At 40.2% G+C, this 19,761-nt stretch overlaps 1 protein-coding gene across 1 annotated transcript in view; it reads left to right on the plus strand.

Annotated features, from left to right (window-relative positions):
- The first annotated feature begins 4,727 nt into the window (after nt 1-4,727).
- The window catches only part of Rnf43 (ring finger protein 43), a 66,420-nt gene continuing 51,386 nt past the window's right edge, over nt 4,728-19,761 (plus strand). The window contains exons 1-2 of the mRNA XM_055619952.1: nt 4,728-5,294; nt 6,225-6,949. Of these exons, the coding sequence (XP_055475927.1) occupies nt 6,698-6,949 (252 nt within the window). The 5' untranslated portion in view covers nt 4,728-5,294; nt 6,225-6,697. The remainder of the gene's footprint in view (nt 5,295-6,224; nt 6,950-19,761) is intronic.

Genomic DNA, 19,761 nt, shown 5'->3' on the forward strand with positions numbered 1-19,761 from the left:
CTAATAAGCACTGCAGAAATGAAAGGAAAGTCTATGAATTTAAAGCTAATGTAAAAGAAAAAGCACCTAATAATGACATTAGCACTATAGTAGCCATTGTGGATTCACAGTTCATGTCTTTCATTGCGTGTGCCTCCCTAATGGTGTCAGACCTAGAAGTGTTACAGAGTTCTGGCTGTTCTGGAAAGAGTAAGCTTTGTGTGGTCTACAGTGACTCACTTTAGTTTTGAATGTAGGTTTTGAAAAGTGCCTCTCTAAAAAGAAAAGTTTCTCTGATCCATCTAATTCGACTAGTTGGTGCTCACGTCTTGGGCACTTAGTCGTCTTTATTAGGAAGGCTTGAAAGACGCACAGATTATCAAGACATCTACATCTTCTATCCATGTCAAATATTTTGGCAATGTATCTGAAAAGGAAATCCAGCTTCCTAATGAAGGAACTTCGGCTTTTTCTCTGTCACATTGAAGAGCTAATAAGCTGTGTAGGTAATAAGCCTTTCTTAGCCTTATGCATATTGAAAGTGATAATCTTTTGAGGAACATGTGTCAAGCAGGAACCTTGGCACAGACATGGTTTCAGTGGTTTTAAGGCTTGATCAATGAAATGCCTTGATCGGCTTTCCAGACTTTTTATATATGAGCACACCAGACAAAGGAGCTGGCTCTCCTGCTCTACTCACATGCCTGGAGCCCATCTCCTAAAGCTATCATCAGTGACTTGTGCAAATGGCAAGCAGTAAAGTGAAACTCGCATGTGAATTAGCCAGTAGGGCCTGACACATGCTGACAGAGTTCCCCTCTAGCACCTCAGCATCTCAGCACCTTAAGCATCGATTTCAGTCAGTCAATAATAAAATGAATGTTCCAACTAGACTTCTTGTCTTGGTTGTTTTTACTATTTTATTGGTAACCAATAGAAAATTCAGTCATTATGAGCGCTAATGCTGGAAACTTCACGAAGTCAATGCATTCTGTTTTTCAAAGAATCTGATTTCTTTTCCCTCTCTCTCTCTTTCTCCTCTGCAGTGCTGAAGATGAACCCAGAGCCTGGCATGCACGCTCGGCAAGCACTGTGCTTTGTCTCCCTTCTGTTGTTGTTTCGAGACAAGGACTTGCTATATAGACCAGGCTAACCTCAAACTTGCAGTGATCCTCCTGCCTCTGTATCTGGAGTTCTGCATTTCAAGTGTGTGCCACCATACACGGTCTGATTTCTTCTTTTGTAAACAGCGCCCTGGAGCTTTGGCTGTAGCTCCATTGGTACTGTGCATGAAGCCCCAGGTTTATCTTTAGCATTATAAAGCAGATGTGTGGTGCATACCTGCAGGCCCAGAAGAGGTGGTTTCAGGAGGACCAGAGCTCCCACGTTACTCTCCACTACATAGTGAGTTTGAGGCCAGCCCGGGATAAATGAGACCAAGACACTGTTTCAACAAAACAAAATAAAATTTAAAAAAAGTTGCCCAGACCTTTAATTTTTTTTCTTTTTAAATGATGATTAAAAAATTTAATGTTTCTAAGAATAAGGACATTTCTTATACGTATTTTACCGAATCCTGGGTTTCAGAAAAGGATGAAGAGTCTTCAGTAATTTTAGTCCACATAGGAAAGCCGGTCACTAAGGATGTTCTGTCTCATGCCTAAGAGAATGTTGGGCTGGAGATGCTGCTGACAGGGCACTTGCCCGACATTTAAACTTCAGGCCCTGGATTTAAACCTCAGCACCATAAAAAGAAGAGTCAGTGACACAGGCTTTTCGCCACCACATGGTACCATCTGATGGCATTTCCTGGGAAGGGCTGTGGCATATCAGACCTAATTTAAAAAAATAATTTATCCTGTCATTTTGGTGATCAAAATGCACTAACATGAATAGAGCTGTTTGGCTTGACCCTCAGCCTTTCACAGTCCCAAGTTCATGATAAATTTATTTCATCATTTCCAGATTTCAGAATTTCCTCAAGAAAAAGCAACCAAATTTATAACTTAAGGTTTTATTTTTCAATTAAGTATGTACATTAACTATTAGTTCCTCTACGAGTGTCAGGAAGGAAAAGGTGCAGTCTACCTAGAAGTTACTGTTTCTCTTTAAAGACACTTGTACTAATGTTCTATAATGTGTCAATGTAATTGTTTTGATATGCAGTTACATAACACGCAAAGCTAAGATAAGCAATAGATTTTTTAGAATTATCTCTTGCAGAATTGGCTCTCATCCTTGCAAAAGATCTATATAGTTATGTCCTTAATGTTCAACAAGAGAGGAAATGGTGCAAAGTCAATAATTCATTTTAGGGGCTGCAGAGATGACTTAGCAGTTAACAGCATGCACTACTTTGTTTGTTTTTGTTTGTTTGTTTGTTTGTTTGTTTGAAACAGGGATTCTCTGTGGAGCCCTGGCTGTCCTGGACTTGCTCTGTAGATGAGGCAGGCCTCAAACTCATAGAGATCCACCTGCCACTGCCTCCCAGTGCAGGAATCAAAGGCGTGTGCCACCTTGCCCAGCTACAGAGCTTGTACTGCTCTTGCAGAGGACCTGAGTTGGTTCCCAGCAACCACAATGGGGAGCTGATGATTGCCTGTAATTCCAGCTTTAAGGAAATCTGACACTCTCTAGCCCCCTAGGACTCTTGGACACACATACACAGATGTACTCAAAAAATGTCTCTTTCTAAAAAATGCATTTTTAAGTTTAGTTGGGCCATAGGCAGTGGTGAGTGTGTGCATTAAATGTCACTTATGGTTAAGGGCAGAACATCTGGGCTAGTGAGATAGCTCAGCAGGTAAAGCACTCACTGTGCAGTCCTGATGACCTCTGAATTGGTGGAGAGAAAATCAATGTTACAAAGTTGTCCTCTTACCTTCACACATGCACCCCCACATATATTATTCACACACACAGAATAGTACATTCTAAATTTTTAAGCAAATTAGTCGGGCACAGTGGTGCATGCCTATAATCCTAGCACTTCGAAGGTTTTAAGCAGGAGTTTCAGGAGTTATAGGCTAGCTTGGGCTAAAAGCAAGACACACAAACCCCCTTTTCAGGGAAAAAAAAAAAAAAACATTTAGCATTTGTATCCTTCAGGTTAGTTAGTTATTGTAAAATTCTGAGACTATCTTAAACCTATATAGAAAAATTATCAGTTAATCCTTACAGCAAGCCTACAATTGCAATTATCCATAGGGTTTTTGTTGTTGTTGTTTGGCCTGGGCCCTCCCGTATGACTGACCTGGAACTCACTCTACAGCTCAGCCTGGCCTCCAACTGATAACAGTTCTCTCCATTCAGTTTTGTGAGCCCTGATATTACAGTTGTGAGCCACCATGCTTGGCTGGTTACCCACAAACAAGTTAATCTAAATATGGAGTTAAAACACAGAAATTTGTCATAATTGTTGAAAATATATACATTTCAATAGAGTTGACTTGTTCACATTGTTCATGATTAGAATTTTGAAAAAAATAGTAGTTCAACAATGGCATGTCTGACCATGAGGCTGGAAAACTGGCCTGGAGGTTAAGAGCACTAACTGCTCTTCCAGAGGACCTGAGTTTGATTCCCAGCACCCACATGGTGGCTCACAAACATTTGTAACTCCAGCTTCATAAGCTCTTCTGGCCTTTCACACACGTGGTACACAAGCATATGTGCAGTCAAAACTTCCATACATAGAAAGTTTAAAAAAGAAATGTCTGACCACAGTCAAGTGCAATTTTATAAAAGTAAATATTATAATATTCAAATATTCCATCTCAAGATTACCATAAAGAGCTATGCTACATGAATGTAGTAATTGGTTGAAATTAGTCTTCTCTTGCCTATACTGTTTTTATTAGGCATATTTAACTTAAAAAAAGGGTCTTTTTTTAATGTGTATGTGTGTTTCACCTGCAGTTGCCTGTGGAGGGCCAGATGAGGGTGTCGGACCTCCTGGAAGTGGAGTTGTAGACAGTTGTGAACCACCATGTGGATGCTGGGCACCAAACCCAAGTCCCCTGGAAGAGCAAGCAGCAAGTGCTCTTACCCAGTGAGCCACTGGTTCAGCTCCATAAGTCTAAGTCCTGGCTTCTGTTATGACAGACTAACTTAGAGTCTGGCACTGAGAGGCTAGGTCTGACCTGGACCGTGAGAGGGAAGAACAGATCCTAGACTTCTGACACCGGGCTGATTGGAGAGAGTCACACAGGCGCAGTTTAGACAAAACGACTACACTTAAACTAGTTGGAGCTGAAGAAAAGCTATGCAGAAAACGAGCAATCTTCCCATGGTGACAGACATAAGCAACAAGTACTCAGTGTAAGATCTCTCAGTTCTGGGTCTGTTGCCATTCATGGACACTGAAACATGCAAAGAGTAGAGATCTATTTGAACTTGTATTTACAAGACCTTGGACCATTCTTTTGTCTTTTGGATTGCTTTGTTTTCTGTTTATTTCTCATAGCGCCGTCTGTGCTCTGTGCTCACAGACTCTCCTTAAAGACGTTGGAGTGGCCCTGCTTTATATGCTGTAGGGAAAGGTAAGGACTGATTGAATTGAGTGCAGTTGGACTGTGGCTCACTAGAGGGAGTAAAGGAGCAAGAGACCAGAAAGAGAGCGGGAGAAGACTTTTGGTTAAGTTTGTGAGTGCCTGCCCCAGGAGGAGGAGGGGCCGCTTGCGCGTAGCTGCTCCACCCTCACTTTGTCAGCAGGTAGAGAGCGTGATTGCAGTCCCAGGGGAGGGAGTCAGAGCTAGAACACCAATTACAAACCACAGGCTTCCTGCTGTAGGGAGCTGAGCCAGGATTGTCTTTCTGGAAAGGAAGCCCTGGAATCCTGCCTTCTTCTGAACTTCCAAGTCCATCCATGATTCAGAGATACCGCCTTCTCCATCTGGGATTTTCTGTGTTTTTGGTAGTGAATTGTTATATTTACTAGTTTGTTTCTTATCTCTTCAAAGAGCTGATCATTTAATATTCTGTACAGGGGGGAGGTAGAAGAAAGGGACTTTTGTTAGAGTTCAGAGATGGTTTTGGATTTTCTTTAAGCATTTCCAGAGTTCTTGAGGACAGTAGCTCTCGTCCTGGAATGAGTGTCTGCCTTTGACCTGCGTGGATTGCTTTTTCGGGCTTCGGAGTTTCTCGGCACCTACCTGCGGTGTGGGCGCTTGGTCTGATCGCACAGTGGAAGTGGAAGAGTGAGCCACACTGGGTTAAGCAGCTCAGATTTTTTTTTTTTTTTTAAGCAGGATTTATAAAAGCATAATTGAGTTTGTTTCATCCCGTGGATTCCAGTGGGCCTGACAGCGCAACAGGTTTGCAGATTTCTTTTGAAATTCTTGGTTTCTCCCTCCCTCTGTCTCAGCAAGAGTAAAGGATCTATGTAGCAAGTTCGTGTTTGGCTGCTTGGCTTTTCAGCACTTATTCTGAAGACTTTATAGGATTTTTAAACTTGACCTCAGAACAACACCATGCTTTGTGGGTGAAGTGCGTTTATAGTTACTTAAGGGTGCGCATTTAACAATCTGATGTTTATAAAGAATCCAAAGTTTCCTAGGAGCCTAGAAATACCACAGATCTCTACTCAGCTTAGATTTTTTTTTTTTCAGGCTCAACTTAGAGCCTGTGACTAGTCACCTCCCTACTCCCCTATGTTTAATTCTCCACCCCCTCAAGGAATTTGAAAACGTGTTAGGAGTAGTCCTTTGTTTTTCTTCTGAATCCAGAAGATTATAGACTATAAAATCTAGATATTAGTTTTCACAGCGTGTGGAGGAAAGTCAAAGTGCAAAATATTCTCAAGCTGGAGAATAAAATCTGGAATACCTAAGGGGGAAAGGAAAGTGGAAACAGAAATATGAATTTTAACTGGGAAAAAAATTGGAAAGCTAACCTTTTCAAGTGTCTCAATATAGAAGTTGGAAGAGATTTTGATACTCAGATTAATTCTGTCATATGTCAAAGATGTATGAATTTGTGCCTGATTTTACAGGCACTTTTGGTGGAACACACACAAAAATAATATATTGAAGTTCTTAAAAAGTATAAAAAGTTGAGTAGGCCTAGAACTCTGGGTTATGCTGAAACACAGTTTAGCATGGACATTCTAATGAGTACATGCTGTAGCATCTTTAGACATCCCTCCAGGTGTGGCCTGATTCATTTCCACTCTTCCTTTATCAAAAAGAAAACCTTCTCATGGACTTTAATCATTTACCGTTGACAATTTTTTCTGGCTTAAAAAGGGGATCTCTTCATGTTCTGAGCTGGAGTTCTTCACTCTCAACCTTTGATGCACTGTCTTAGCTGTTTACTTGTTTTAGTCATCAACGTTGGGTTTAGTGCTTCAGAAATCCGATACATATGGAAGACCAACAGCAAGTGACCTGACACAGTACCAACTCATGCTGGTATCTAAAGCACGTTTGGGAATTCCAGAGAGGAGAAGAGGTGTGTCTGTATTCACAGCGACAATGGGAGAGAGCCACACACCTGCCCGGGAGGTGGGCTGAAAAAAAAAGTCTTTTCCTCCTCATCGGGAATGCCACCTGTGCCTTGGAATATACTTTAGAAAAAAGGGAGGACCCGAATGTGACTTGGCTCCCTGAAACGGAAGAGTAGCATCTTTCCCCTCCATTTTGTGCACTGAGGACCTGCCTTTGGGATGAGCTAGCGGACGCGATATGCGTGGGCGAAGAGCACTGGTGCAGCTGGTAGCATGAGTGGAGGCCACCAGCGGCAGCTGGCTGTCCTCTGGCCCTGGCTGCTGACGGTGACTCTGCACGCAGGCTTTGCACGGACAGGGCTGGTGCTGGCAGCAGCGGTAGACCCCGAAAGAGCAGCAGAGCAGAAGGCTGTTATCAGAGTGATCCCCTTGAAAATGGACCCCACAGGAAAACGGAATCTTACTTTGGAAGGCGTGTTTGCTGGTGTTGCAGAAGTGACTCCAGCAGAAGGGAAATTAATGCAGGCAAGTATAACTTTATTCTGTTTTATGTTCCATCTGTTTGAAAGATGCCTTTTTTTTCCTTTGACAAATCAAAACTCATAGCAATGGCTTCCATTGTTTAGTTTTGTATTTATTCATTTTTGTGAGGATAATGCTTTATTGACAGCTTAAAGCAAATCCTTATTTTATATTTAAAAATACATAAATTTTGTATTTTAGAAGATAATCTGCTTTAACTGGTATTGCATAACCTTTTGGGTTATACATAATAAAGCTTTTCTTTACAAACATGTATTTGGGGCACTATTTTTGATAGATGAAGCATACAGGAGTATATTTAATTCACTTGAGGAACATAGCTTACATCCTATAAAATGTAAATGTTAATTTTAATGGTCAGAGGCACCCTGAAAGTCTAGACTGCCCTTGGAGCATATTTGATTACAGTGTCACTTGAATGCTATGGCTGGTTTCCTACCACATGTGGCACCCTTTTGCTAATCCCCAAATGGAGAGCACTAGGTCACAAAATGGACCCAAAGTATGGACTGGGCCCCTGCAGTTCAAAACCTTAAAAGCTTATTTGAATATATGTGTGTATATGTGTGTGTGCATATATATATTTTGGAGTCATGAAGTTTTTCCGACACAATTTCTCAGGCTTTCGGGCTGTAGTTCATTCACATACCACCTATTCTTTATGTGTTGAATTTATTAACTTACTGCGGCCACAGCCTGCCTTAGAGCATGGTGAAGGCAGAGAGCTTGGTGAGCTGTGTTTTTCAGCGGGGCAATCTACTGTCTTACTTCATAAAGAGATGTTGCTTGTCTGCTGGGACTTCTTTTGTAAAATGCCGCGTCTTGCCGTAGCTGTTGGAGGCTGGTTTAAGTGCTCTTCCGCATGGTCAGTTTTAGCAGCCAGTCAGATTCTTATTTTGTGATATGTGTGGACTCTGAATTTTAGTTCATGGTTATATGAATTGAAAGAAGGGAAGAACATGAAATAAATTACAAACTTATTTTTCAAACATGATTATTTTAACTAGGTGTGGTGGCCCATGTCTTTAATCCCAGCACTCAGGAGGCAAAGGGTCTTGGAGCCTAAGGCCAACCTGGCCTACATAGCAAGTTCCAGGACAGACAGGGAAACAAAGAGACCCTGTCTCAAAGTCAAAAAAACAACAACAAAAAAAAGCATTTTTGTATATGATGTAGTGGTTCTGTATTGCACTTCTTTGACAGCATTTTGAAACTGGAATAAATAAAGAGGATAAAAAATTGTAGAAGGTTCTCCTGGTTGAACAGACAGACTGCAAAGTTGCCCTGAGATTTGATGTGGATAAGAGTCTATTTATCGCCTGAGTTAGGCTCCAGGATAGAACTAGAGGACTAGAAGGTGGAATAGTGACTCGCTGGGATCAGAGTGCTGTGAAAGGAAACGTGCTTCCTGGCCTTGCCTCCCTGCTGGCCTGATGAAGCTTCTGAGGTGCCTGCCTTGTGAATTTTAACATAGCCAGTTTTCTCAGTAAGCCATCTGTGTGTGTGTGTGTGCCATCTTAGGGAGCCACAGTAGCCTTTGCCTAACTCAGACCCTGTTGAAAGCATGTTCAACTATTCCAGGACGCAGCGGCCTCTTTGAGTTCACGCTGGTTGTCCTATGGTAGAACTCTTTCCTGAATTGCCTGTGTTTTCATAAAGGAATTGGCCTGTGAACAGTGCTTTAATCCACAGTACTCAGCTAAATTCTCTAAATCACTCCTGAAGACAAACTTTCTTTTTTTCATAAACCTTGTAAAATATATATCTTTATTCATAATTTGATTAGCCCTTTCAAAGAGCTCTGGTGTTAGGGATGCTTGGTTTGTGTGTCTCAAATCCATGATGTTTGTTCATCAGATTGCACTGCCACTCAGTTAACTATGAGACTAGCTAACCAACCCTTCTATTTGGAGTTCTGCTCTGTCCCTTCATTTGCACTTTAGCTATCTTGGCAGATAGCTGTATCCCAATACCACAAATGAACAATTCCCTGCATTCTTCTATCTATGAATTATTCCTATGAAGATTAGTTGTCTCTAAAGATTCAATTGGGTCTTTGTAAAAGTGGAGTAAAATGCACAGGAAAGCTTAGATAAAACAGTGCTTAAAAAGAATAACCTTGTCACTCTGAACATTAGACATTCCTTTCCATTTTCCCAAATGAATTCAGGATGCATACACTTACATGAAAACCAAATTAATTGGATTTCATTTGTATTACATATTTAATTATCCTTAAACAAAGGGAACCATCCCATGGCAATGTGCCTCCCTTTTGTTTAACAATAAAATAGAGCATGCAACTGCCTTTTAAATAATTTCTTTTTCTCAACTTTTTCTGATGGTTATAATTCTCAAATACAAGCATTTGAAAGCCAAGCAGTGACGAATTTTGTCTAGATTCTTATTCCTTACTTTTTATGTTTAGTTTTCTCCTTCTTAGCAGTAATATCTGGTTTTTTTTCTTTGCTATCTCTCTCTGGTGTACTGGAAGAAAGTGAAAAGGGGCTGTCTTTGCTACTGTTTCCTTCTATTTCTGGAGTCTTATCTTTTCCTCAGAATTTCTCATCTTATCCCTGAACAATTATATTTCTGGTTTGCCCCAAAGTTTTTTCTTTGAGTTACTGTATCTTCCTAATCTTCCTGCAGGTTTGCGTCAACTTTAAAGTGTCCAACTCTCAGGTTCCCCCTAGATTTGCCAAATCTTTCTTTCTTCCTCTTTTTTATTTCCTTCTACTTCCCTCCCCCTTTTGTCGTCCATTCAGTTTGTATACTTAAAATAAGTTATCACTGCTATTCTGATCTGTTTGTTTTTTTTTTTTTTTTTTTAAATAGCTGTCAAAACAAACAAATAACCCCACAACAGGCCAGGGAGACTTTTGAGACTTTCAAATACTTGGTGGTGACTTAGAAAGAGAATTATACATGATGGTGGTTACAACCGATATTTTTTTGAACGTATTCTGTTTCCTGGTTCTACCATTGCTGATGGGAAATACCCTAGAACTGAGCATTGTCTGATTTCCAGTTTTCTGTCTTGCTTATTTTAATTAATATTTGTTTCTGTTGTTACTGTCTAGTGATATTATGGGTGCCACATCTATACCCAATTGTAGTCATGTTTTCTTTTAAGTATTATTTAGAAGAACTCCAAGTCTTCTCTAAGCAAAAGAATATGAGGATCTTAGTGTAGCACAACAGAGGTCACCAGTCCTTGGCTACCACATTCTTCCTGCTCAGCTGGTTGCTCTGGATTTTCTTAGTCTCCAGGATAAATTATAATCAAGATTAGAATGCACTGCCCGGAGGCAGCAGACCTGCAATGTGAGCGGGGGTGGGGGGGGGGTAGCTTCACATTTGGCCAGTAACAGGGAGTGCCTCCCGGACAAATTCCTTTTGTCAGTGTCTCTACTTTCCTTCTCACTCTACCTACCTGTCAGCATGTTCTTAGCCCTTTTTGAATTTTTACTTTATTTGTATTGATAACCTGAAACTTACAAATTTAAGGTTTTGGCCAGTGTCAGAGAGACAGTCCTTGGCTGCACGCTGTAGATCTAAGGAACTAACCAACCCCAAATAGCTGTGCAATTGCAACAAAACAGCTTTTAACTCGGTGGGGTGTCTGTTACATTGAGGGCTTTAAGTATAATAGCTACAAAACCCATACTGCACATTTTACATGTATTAGCTCATTGAATTATCATTATAACTTTATGAAAGAAAGTTTTCTATACTTTATTTCTTGTATTTTATAGAAAAGGAAACCGAGGACTTAATATCTCTAAGAGAATAAATAACTAGTATTAGTGAGTATTGGCATAGCTGGAGCTTGAGCTGTATAGCTGTGTTTCTCCAATTCTGAAATCCTGTGTATGCCAAAAGTGGATAGAATTCCAGAATGCCATTATCAGAGGTTGATCCTGGAGACACAATATTCTACCATCTAATAATGTCTGTATTTCTCTTTTTTCTCATTTTGAATATGATTTGCAGAAATCTGAGACAGTCAGAATGTTTGTCCAGTATCTCTGTTACATTACCTTTCTGCTCATTTTAAAATGTGATGACTACTAACACTGGAATGCAAATAATAAGTTTTGAAATAGTATACATTTAATTGACATTGCTTAAGTGAGTTACTTGGATGCAGATTTCAGAGTAGATTTTATGATTTCTTTTTGCTTTGCTGCCAGCCTTTAAAAGAACTACAGAGTAAATATTCAAGGTACAGTCAACTCATAGTTATTCATGTTAATGGAGATGCAGAAAATATAATTAATAATTGACTTTGGAAGGTATTCAGAAATGCACTGTAAGATACAAAGTTTGTCCAGATATGAGCCCTGCCCAGGTATTCTAGATTTGGTTCTTTGTTACAAACCTAGCAAAAAAACCTAGGAAAGAAGAAGCTCCAGGATATTTTTAAAAAATGTTTATTTTGTGTATATGGGTATTTTGCCTGCATGTATGTGTACCTCTTTTATACCTGGAATCTGAAGAGGTCAGAAAAGGGCATTGGAGCTCCTGGAACTGGAATTATAGATAGTTGTGAACTGCCATGTGGGTGCTGGGAATTGAACCTGGGTCCTCTGGAAGAGCAGCCAGTGCTCGTAATCACCAAGCCATCTCTCCAGCACCAGCTGCAGGATATTTTTAGTGGTACTTTTCAGATTAAGAGGAAATCTCTTCCTGAGTGTGGTGGCACAGGCCTGTAATCCCAGAACTCAGGAGACTAAAGCCAGGAGAATTATGCATTAGAAGCCAACCTGGACTCTATAATGAATTCAAGACCAACCGGGGCTATTTAGTGAGACTGTCTCAAACAAAGAAACAAAACAAAATAAAATCAACAAAAACAAAAGGATGTGTCCTTTATAATTACGTATAAAGTAGATGTGTGTGTGTATTCCATGTAGAAATGGTAAAAATTAACCTAAAATTCATAAATATCTTTCACTATTAAGAATTAATAAATGAATTGTGTTTCAAATCTTGCTCCCACCCTCTATGTAGTGTTCATTTAGCAGATTTTGTGGGCAGCAATTTCCTGGTTTAATACTAAAATGAATGGAGATCATTTTCTTTAACAATTTACTTTTTTTTCTTTTTTTTAACTTTTTATATGCAGGATTAAAAATATTTCTAGAGAGCCAGGTAGTGGTGGCTTAGCCTTTAATCCCACCACTTGGGAGGCTGAGGCAGGCAGAACTCTGAGTTCAAGGCCAGCCTGGTCTACATGGTGAATTCTAGGACAGCCAGGGCCACACAGACGAACACTATCTCAACATACACACATCCATTCATTCATACATATACATAAATGGTTTAATTAGTTTTAAAGAATTGCTTTGCATCTTGTTCACTTGAAAAGGGTTTTTTGGCCCTTTTATGGGCTTTGTTTTTTTTTTTTTTTCCATTCAGTTGGCAAATAGAATAGAGGGGAATTATTATTGCGGTATTGGCATCCAGAAATGGCAAGGTATTGTAGAGAAAAAGGGGAGGGTGATATTCATTAAACTTAAATGGTGATGAAGCTGAAGTTGATTCCCAAATTCCTTCCGGCCAGATAGGACAAGGTAGGGCAAGGAGGCAAGGGCAGAGTGCACAGAGGCAGAACCACTGTGCTTTACAGGAGACAGAGGGGAAACCTAGGGCCTGGAAATAAGGCTCAAAGTTAGAAGCACTTGCCAAAGACCGTGGTTCAGTTCCTGGCATCCACATGGTAGCTCACGGCTGTCTGTAACCCCAATTCCAGGGGATCTGACACCTTCTGGTTTCTGCAGGCACCGAGTACACATGTGATGCACAGACATACATACAGTGAAGACACACGTACACATGAAGCAGTAATTTAAAAAAACCTTTAAAAGATAAAAGTGTATTTGGTTGATTGTTTGAGACGAATAGCCCTGTGTAGACCAGGCTGGCCATGAACTCACAGAGGCTGTCTCTGCCTCCCAGAATGCTGGGATTACAGGTGTGAGAAATCTGTTTTTAAAGATATCTGAGTATGCAGACTTCCTCAGGTCACTTATATTATGTAAAGGAAGGGCTAAAACATTGTCAGTGGCAGAGGTAGTCAATACTTGGATAAATGTCACTCATAAATGCCTCATCTCAGAAAGCCCTTTGAACTAGTGTTCTGACCTTACTTTTATTCTTTGGAGAGTTGTTAGAGTCAGAGCCCAAATCTGTAGTGACCCGTACGAGCCTTAGTGATCTGACCCTACTCCCTTTCTTTCTGCTGGTCTCCCCATCATTTGGCCCCAGCCACTCAAGCCTTCAGTTAGACTGCACGCTCCTGCTGCACGCTCCTGCGGGGTAGTCTTCTTCTTAGGCCCTCAGCCATACTCACTTAGACCCCAGCCGCTGTCTTCCCTTAGTCCCCAAATGCCATCCTAGATGTCAAATAAGCCTTGATGAGGCCTTCTCCCACCATTCTTAAGCCTCTTTTTGTTCTCTCCATGGCCCATATTCCTCTGCTATGGTTTATTTTTCTTTTCCAAGTCATTCCCTCTCATGACATTTTATTTTTCTAGTTGCCTGTCTCCTCTTAGGAAACTATGAACACTGTGAAAACAGACTTTTTTTCACTTTTTTTGAAAGCTATATTCCTAGAAATAATGCCTTATTATATTAGGTAGAGCCTTAGTTGAGCAAACATAGGTAATTTCGAGCTGAAAGTTCTACAAAATGGGTTTATTTATCTCATCACATTGTTTTTTACTACAGCCAACTATTTGTTTGATTCTTTCAAAATCAACCATGGCTAGCTATCATGAATATATTTGATGTGTTCCATTGTACAACATTTTACCATATTTGTTTATCTATTAATTAGTTGATTGACTCTGGAGATGGATTCCAACCGTGCTAAGCAAACATTATTTTATCAATCTATAGTTCCAGCCCCTACTTACTTATTTGTGCCTTAGTTTTGCTTATTTGGTTGTGGGAGGTTTTGTTTTTGAGACAGGGTCTCACTGTACAGCCATGGCCAGCCTGGAGTTTGCTGTATATAGCAGGCTGGAATTGAACTTGTTGCTAGTCCAACCTCTACCTCCCAAGTGCTAGTATTAGCAAACCCATCTCCTGACTCAGCATTTATTTCATAGCGAGTTCAACCTTTGCTTCTTAGAAAATTCTGATTTTCCAAGAAAAAGTACTGGGTACTGACTTTAAACCTTTGATTACAAGATATATCCAAAGGACCTCATCTTTTTATTTCTTAAACTTGTGATTCCTAACTCTGCTTTTGAAATACCCTAAAAAAGTGTTTTTTCCTCTCTCTTTCTCTCTCGTGTTGTGTGTATGTGTCTGTCGTCTTTCTCTATGTGGTGCTAGGGATTGAAGCCAAGACCTTGTGTTTTGTAAGCAAGTGTTCTTCTAATTGAGCTATATACTCACCTCCAGACTTGGTATTTTTAAATACAAGGTTTATTAGCTTTTTTAGTTTGTAAATAACAGATTTACTGAATATATTCTAAGCGTTATAGTTCAAGGGAAAATTTGTCCCATGCTTTTTAGTATCTTGGAATTTGTGTTGAATTTGAATTTCCTTAGTCTGGTCAGTTAACCACTCTAAAGTCCTTTGATGGTCCAGGTTTATGTGCTCTTATTTTATATGTTCCACTTAGAGCTGTGTTCTCTGATACTCTCATGACCACTTCTTCACTCTTGTGAAGGCTGTATCGGCACTATGTTGGAATCAAGGTCTACTACTATGGAGTCTTCAGTTGCTACAGTTAAAATAGTTTTTGTGGGGGGCTGGTAAGATGGCTCAGAGGTTAAGAGCTCTGTCTGCTCTTCCCAGAGGTCCTGAGTTTAATTCCCAGAAACCACATGGTGGCTCACAGCCATCTATAATGAGATCTGATGTCCTCTCTGGCATGCAGGTATAATGCAGATAGAGCACTCCTATATTAAAAAACAAATACATAAATAAATAATTTAAAAAAAATAGTTTTTGTATGGGAATGGAGAGGGGAAGGGGAAGTATCAGGTGTTCTGCCTGGTAAACCATCAGGGTTAAGGTAGAATAAAATAAATACGTAGCCCATTCTTTTCATTTTACAGATAAAGAATTGAATACAAAAAAATGTCAGCCAAAGAACTGATGTATTTTATTGGCTGATATTTTAAGCCAAGTTTATTCATTGTAAACAATGTGTTGTCATTGCTGGAAATAAAAAAACAAAACAAAACAAGTAGTCTATTAAAAAGACAATGTGGCTGGACAAGGTGACATGCACATGTAATTACAGAATTTAGAAAACTTAGGCAGGAGAACTTGCTGAGAGATCAGGGCCAGCCTAGGCTACATAACAAGCTTAAAGCAAGCCTGGACCACATAATAAGACCCTTTGTCAAAAATACAAAAACATTTTTTTTTTTTTAAATAAGCCGGTATTGTGTCTCATGATCCCAGCACTAAAGGAGGATGAAGCAAGAGAACTGCCAGCCTGGGTCAGGCTAGCCAGCAACAACAACAAAAACCTAGGCTGGAAAAATGGCTCATCAGTTAAGACCACCTCGCTCAGTTTCTAACACCCACATGGTGGCTAACAACTGTCTGTAACTCCAGTTCCAAGGGAGCTGATGTCCTCTTTTGACTCCTGAGGTGGGGGGCAGGCATGCATGTACTGGAAAGACATATATACTGACAAACACCTGTACACATAAAAATAATAATTTAAAAAGTAATCGTTGATTGATTGTCTTTTAAAAAGATATACTACTGGAGATATAGCCCAGTGATAAGTGTTTGTCTTATATGCAGATGGCCCTAGGTCTGAGCCTAAGTATCACACAGGAAGAAGAGTTCTGTCTGTCTGTCCACTATGACAGTGTAGATTATTACTCCTGTACTCAGGAGGCTGAAGCAAGAGGATTGTAAGTTCAAGACTAATGGGCCACAGAATAAGACCCTGACTCAAAAGAAAGAAAAGAAAACATCGCAGACTACACTGGGATGTCTTTCACCTTGATCCCTAGTCAACTAGAAGGCATGCTTTAAAACAATTCAAGAAAAAAAAATATTCTGTCAAAAATTTAGCATTACTTTGTGTGGTTCATTGTCATTTATTCTACCATAAAAATCACTGTAGACCAAGTCGTCTCTAACCTGGATCAGTCATCTGAAAGCAAGATGCTCTTGGGAATCTAGACTGAGGAAATTCATCACAAGTGGAAGCTCTGCTGGCTTCCCCAGATGCTAACAACAGAAGAGATGCGAGCAGCCCCTTCCCCTGGTCCAGCTGGGGAGCAGCATCTTCAACTCCTGCAGGGCCGTGTGTGATGACTGGCAGAGGAAAGTTACAGACAAAAAAGCTCCAGAGCTCCAGTTTTTATTTCCCCCAGAGTTGGTCAGATTGACTGTAATGGGCTGGGCATGTGGCCCAAGTAGTAGGGTGCTAACTAATGTCATGTAGGCTATTCTGTTCCCTGTACAGGCCTGCATCACCGTGTACCTCAGCAGCATTCTCTGTAGAAGTCCAAATAACTCAACATTGCTGGCTTCCATTCAGGTTGCAAACTGACTTTCCAAAATGTAGAAGAAGCTCCTGTTGATACAGATTAGCTTTAAATGGAATTTTGTATAGTCAGCACTTTGAGTTGATAATCTCAAGTATTTTGGTTTTGCTTCTTTACAACCTGAATTCCATGAAGGAAAAAAAAATAAGATTTATTATATAGAAAGTGAAGTATTTGGATACATCTCCATTTAACAACAACAACAAAATGCTTCTTAACATAGTAGTTATTTGTTTAAGATATAGTCTTATATAGTCCAGGCAGGTCTTGAGCTCCTTATGTAACTAAAAATGATCTTGAGTGATCCTTCTGTCTCCATTTCCCAAGCATGGGGCTTACAGAAACTCAGCATGAATGCCTGTCTTTATGAGATGTGCCGGGGATGGGACCCAGGGCCCCGTACACCCTAAGCAAGCAGTCCACCTACTGAGGGGTGCCCCAACACGAGGTTGGCGTTTTCTTTAGATGGCTGATTTTAGCTATGGTTGTGTGTTAGCCTCATTCTCTAAAATCTGTTGGCGTTAATATCACGCGAGGGGGGTGTCTCTCAGCATTGTAGCGTGTTACAAGGTTAGTAAACTGTAATGGCGTGTACATCTTTATATTATTATTAAACTTTTTTCATTAAATTACTTGGGACCACTTAGTTACAAAGTCCATAGGTGCCTTATGACTATTTAAAAGATAAAAGTAGATATGATGAGCTCTATCTAATCTTGGCACTTGGGAAGTGGCAATAAAGAATTTCTTCACTGTGAGTTTCAGGCCAGGCTGTGTAAAACAGTGAAGTCCTGTCACAAACAAGATACTGAAAACAGCAATGCAAGATCCTTTCTGCCTTTAAACTTTTAGAATTATTATTATTATCATTATTATTATTCTAAAAATAGGCATAATATATGCCAGATTTTGAGGTTTATACCTATAATCCCAGTGCTTGGGAAGCAGGGGTAGGAGGATTGGAGAGTTCAAGGCCAGTCTTGAGCAGCCTGTCTCAAAAAACTAAAACAAACAAACAAAAAAGTAGAATATTTTGTTTTGTTTTTTTGAGACAGGGTTTCTCTGGGTAGCTCTGGCTGTCCTAAAACTCACTTTGTAGACCAGGCTGGCCTTGAACTTGGAGATCTGCCAGCCTCTATGTCCCTTTTGCTGGGATTAAAGGTGTGTGCCACACCATACCAGGCAAGTAGAAATAAATTTAACACACTAAACACTATGTGTCTTAAATTTTTACATACCAGTGTTTGTCTGTACATATGTTTTTGTGTTCCACATGCATGCCTGGTGCCACAGAGGGCACCGGATCCCTGGAACCAGAATTACAGACAGTGCTGAGGTTCTGTGTGAGTGCTCAGAACTGAACCTGGGTCCTCTAGAAAAACAGCCGGTGCTCCTAACCACTGAGCCATTTTTCCAGCTACTTCACTCTGTAGTCCAGGCTGGTCTTGAAATTGCCAGTCTTTCTGCTACTGCCTCCCATTTGTTGGGATTATAAGTGGAGTGGCTTTATACCAGGATTCTTTTATCTGAGATAAAATATATGGTAGATACTGCAAAACAGAAAATAACCCCCCCCCCAAGTCTGATTAAAGTCACACGACAACTTTGCAGAACAACAGTAATCTCTACCGTCTTCTGGTCCTGTTCTGTCCTTACAGTTTTAACATGGAAAGAAGTGAAAAGTAAGGCTTTTTCTGGTGTTTTAGATTTTAAAGTTCCTTTAGTTGAATTGAGGACCTTTATGCTAAAAATCATCAAAACTGTTTCCAGTTCCTATGATGGAACCATATTGACCTTAATCACTAAGCAATGCCAAAAGGAATCTAGTCGAACCTTAAGAAAGACCTGGAAGAACTAGAGATAACCTAGAACCAGAGGAAACCATGGAAGACAAAGAGCATGAATCTGAGCTTTTAAAACATTGTGAGCTTGAATTACTAGAGATAAGCTGAATAATTGCACAAGCACTAAGATTTCAGAGCAGCTGGTAGGTGTTCATGCTCTAGTTTGTAAGGGTGGAAATGGAGCCATCTGAATAGTCCCTGTGCCTTGGCCCTAAACCGTGACTATCTCTGCAATGAGTGTCCCCAGAGAATGTTTATCTGCAAAAATAAAAGAGAAGGGCTGCCGTGAAATTTGTGAGGGCCACAGTAGACCCAAAAGCGCCTCCTTGGAGGCCAGTCGGCAGAGGCAGCTTGTACAGGCAGGCCTGTGCCTTTCAAAGATTGGGAGGCAGAGCCTTTCCCAAGGGGGTTTCCAACTCGTTTGCACTTCAGAAAAATCTTTTCTTTCTCCTGCTGTTCACGCCCTGCAAAGAATTTTCTTCTAACAAAAAAAAAAAAAAAAAATCAGAAAGAAAAAAAGAAAGATATAATCAAAGATCCATGTCCTTAGTCATTGGACATCAAAAGAAGCTTGGAGGAGACTGGTGGGCTATGTTAGTGCCCAGAATTTATTTTGAATGCAAACTTGCAACATTACCAAGTCCCCCTAAGCACATTCTTAGAGCCTGTGTAACTACATCTTTATCCTTCCTTGCTTAGATGAGCTACAGAGAGGGACAAATGGGTTGAGTGCCTCTGCCTTTGCACTTGGATTTATCCCAGGAATGTTTGGGTTTGGAGCTGCAGATTTACTAGAGGAGGCCACCCACCCTATGTATCTGCTATTTTATAACCTTGAATTTGGAAACTTTAGGAACTATGGAGAAACCTTAAGCAACAAAACTGTCTTTTTTAACCTTCATTGCTTCCAACTCTTGGGAACTTGGTGTTTCTTTCTGGGCAGTTGATAATAGCACCAAATTTTGGGAGCCACATTCTCAGCATTCCCTACTGTCTCTGAGGTGTTGATGATGTCATTTTCTCCCACAAAGGAAACCTCAGCACCCCGAGGGCCTGAACTCAGGTCTTGGCAGGTAAATGAAGAAGGAACTTGCTTTTAGATTTAAATTGATTAAGTCAGACAAAAAGAGGCATGGCCATATTCAGCACTGTCATCTGGCCCCTTCTCATTTGTCATCTAAGGAGAATTAAGACTGGAAATTACAGAACTGTTTTTCTGGGTGAGAGCAAAGATTCACTCACTATTTTAATTATTTTTACACTTTTGACATCTGGAGGACATTATTCTCTGAGCTTTCTGTTTCCCTCTTTAACACCCTCTTTCAATCCAGGAAAGTTCTGAGTTTTTGAAAACCTTTTTATATATTATCCAGTTTTCTTTCATAGAACATATTAACAACATTAACCAAAAAAGAG

The sequence above is a fragment of the Psammomys obesus genome, unplaced genomic scaffold (assembly GCF_907164565.1).
Source record: "Psammomys obesus unplaced genomic scaffold, mPsaObe1.curated_primary_1811, whole genome shotgun sequence".
Lineage (NCBI taxonomy): Eukaryota > Metazoa > Chordata > Mammalia > Rodentia > Muridae > Psammomys > Psammomys obesus.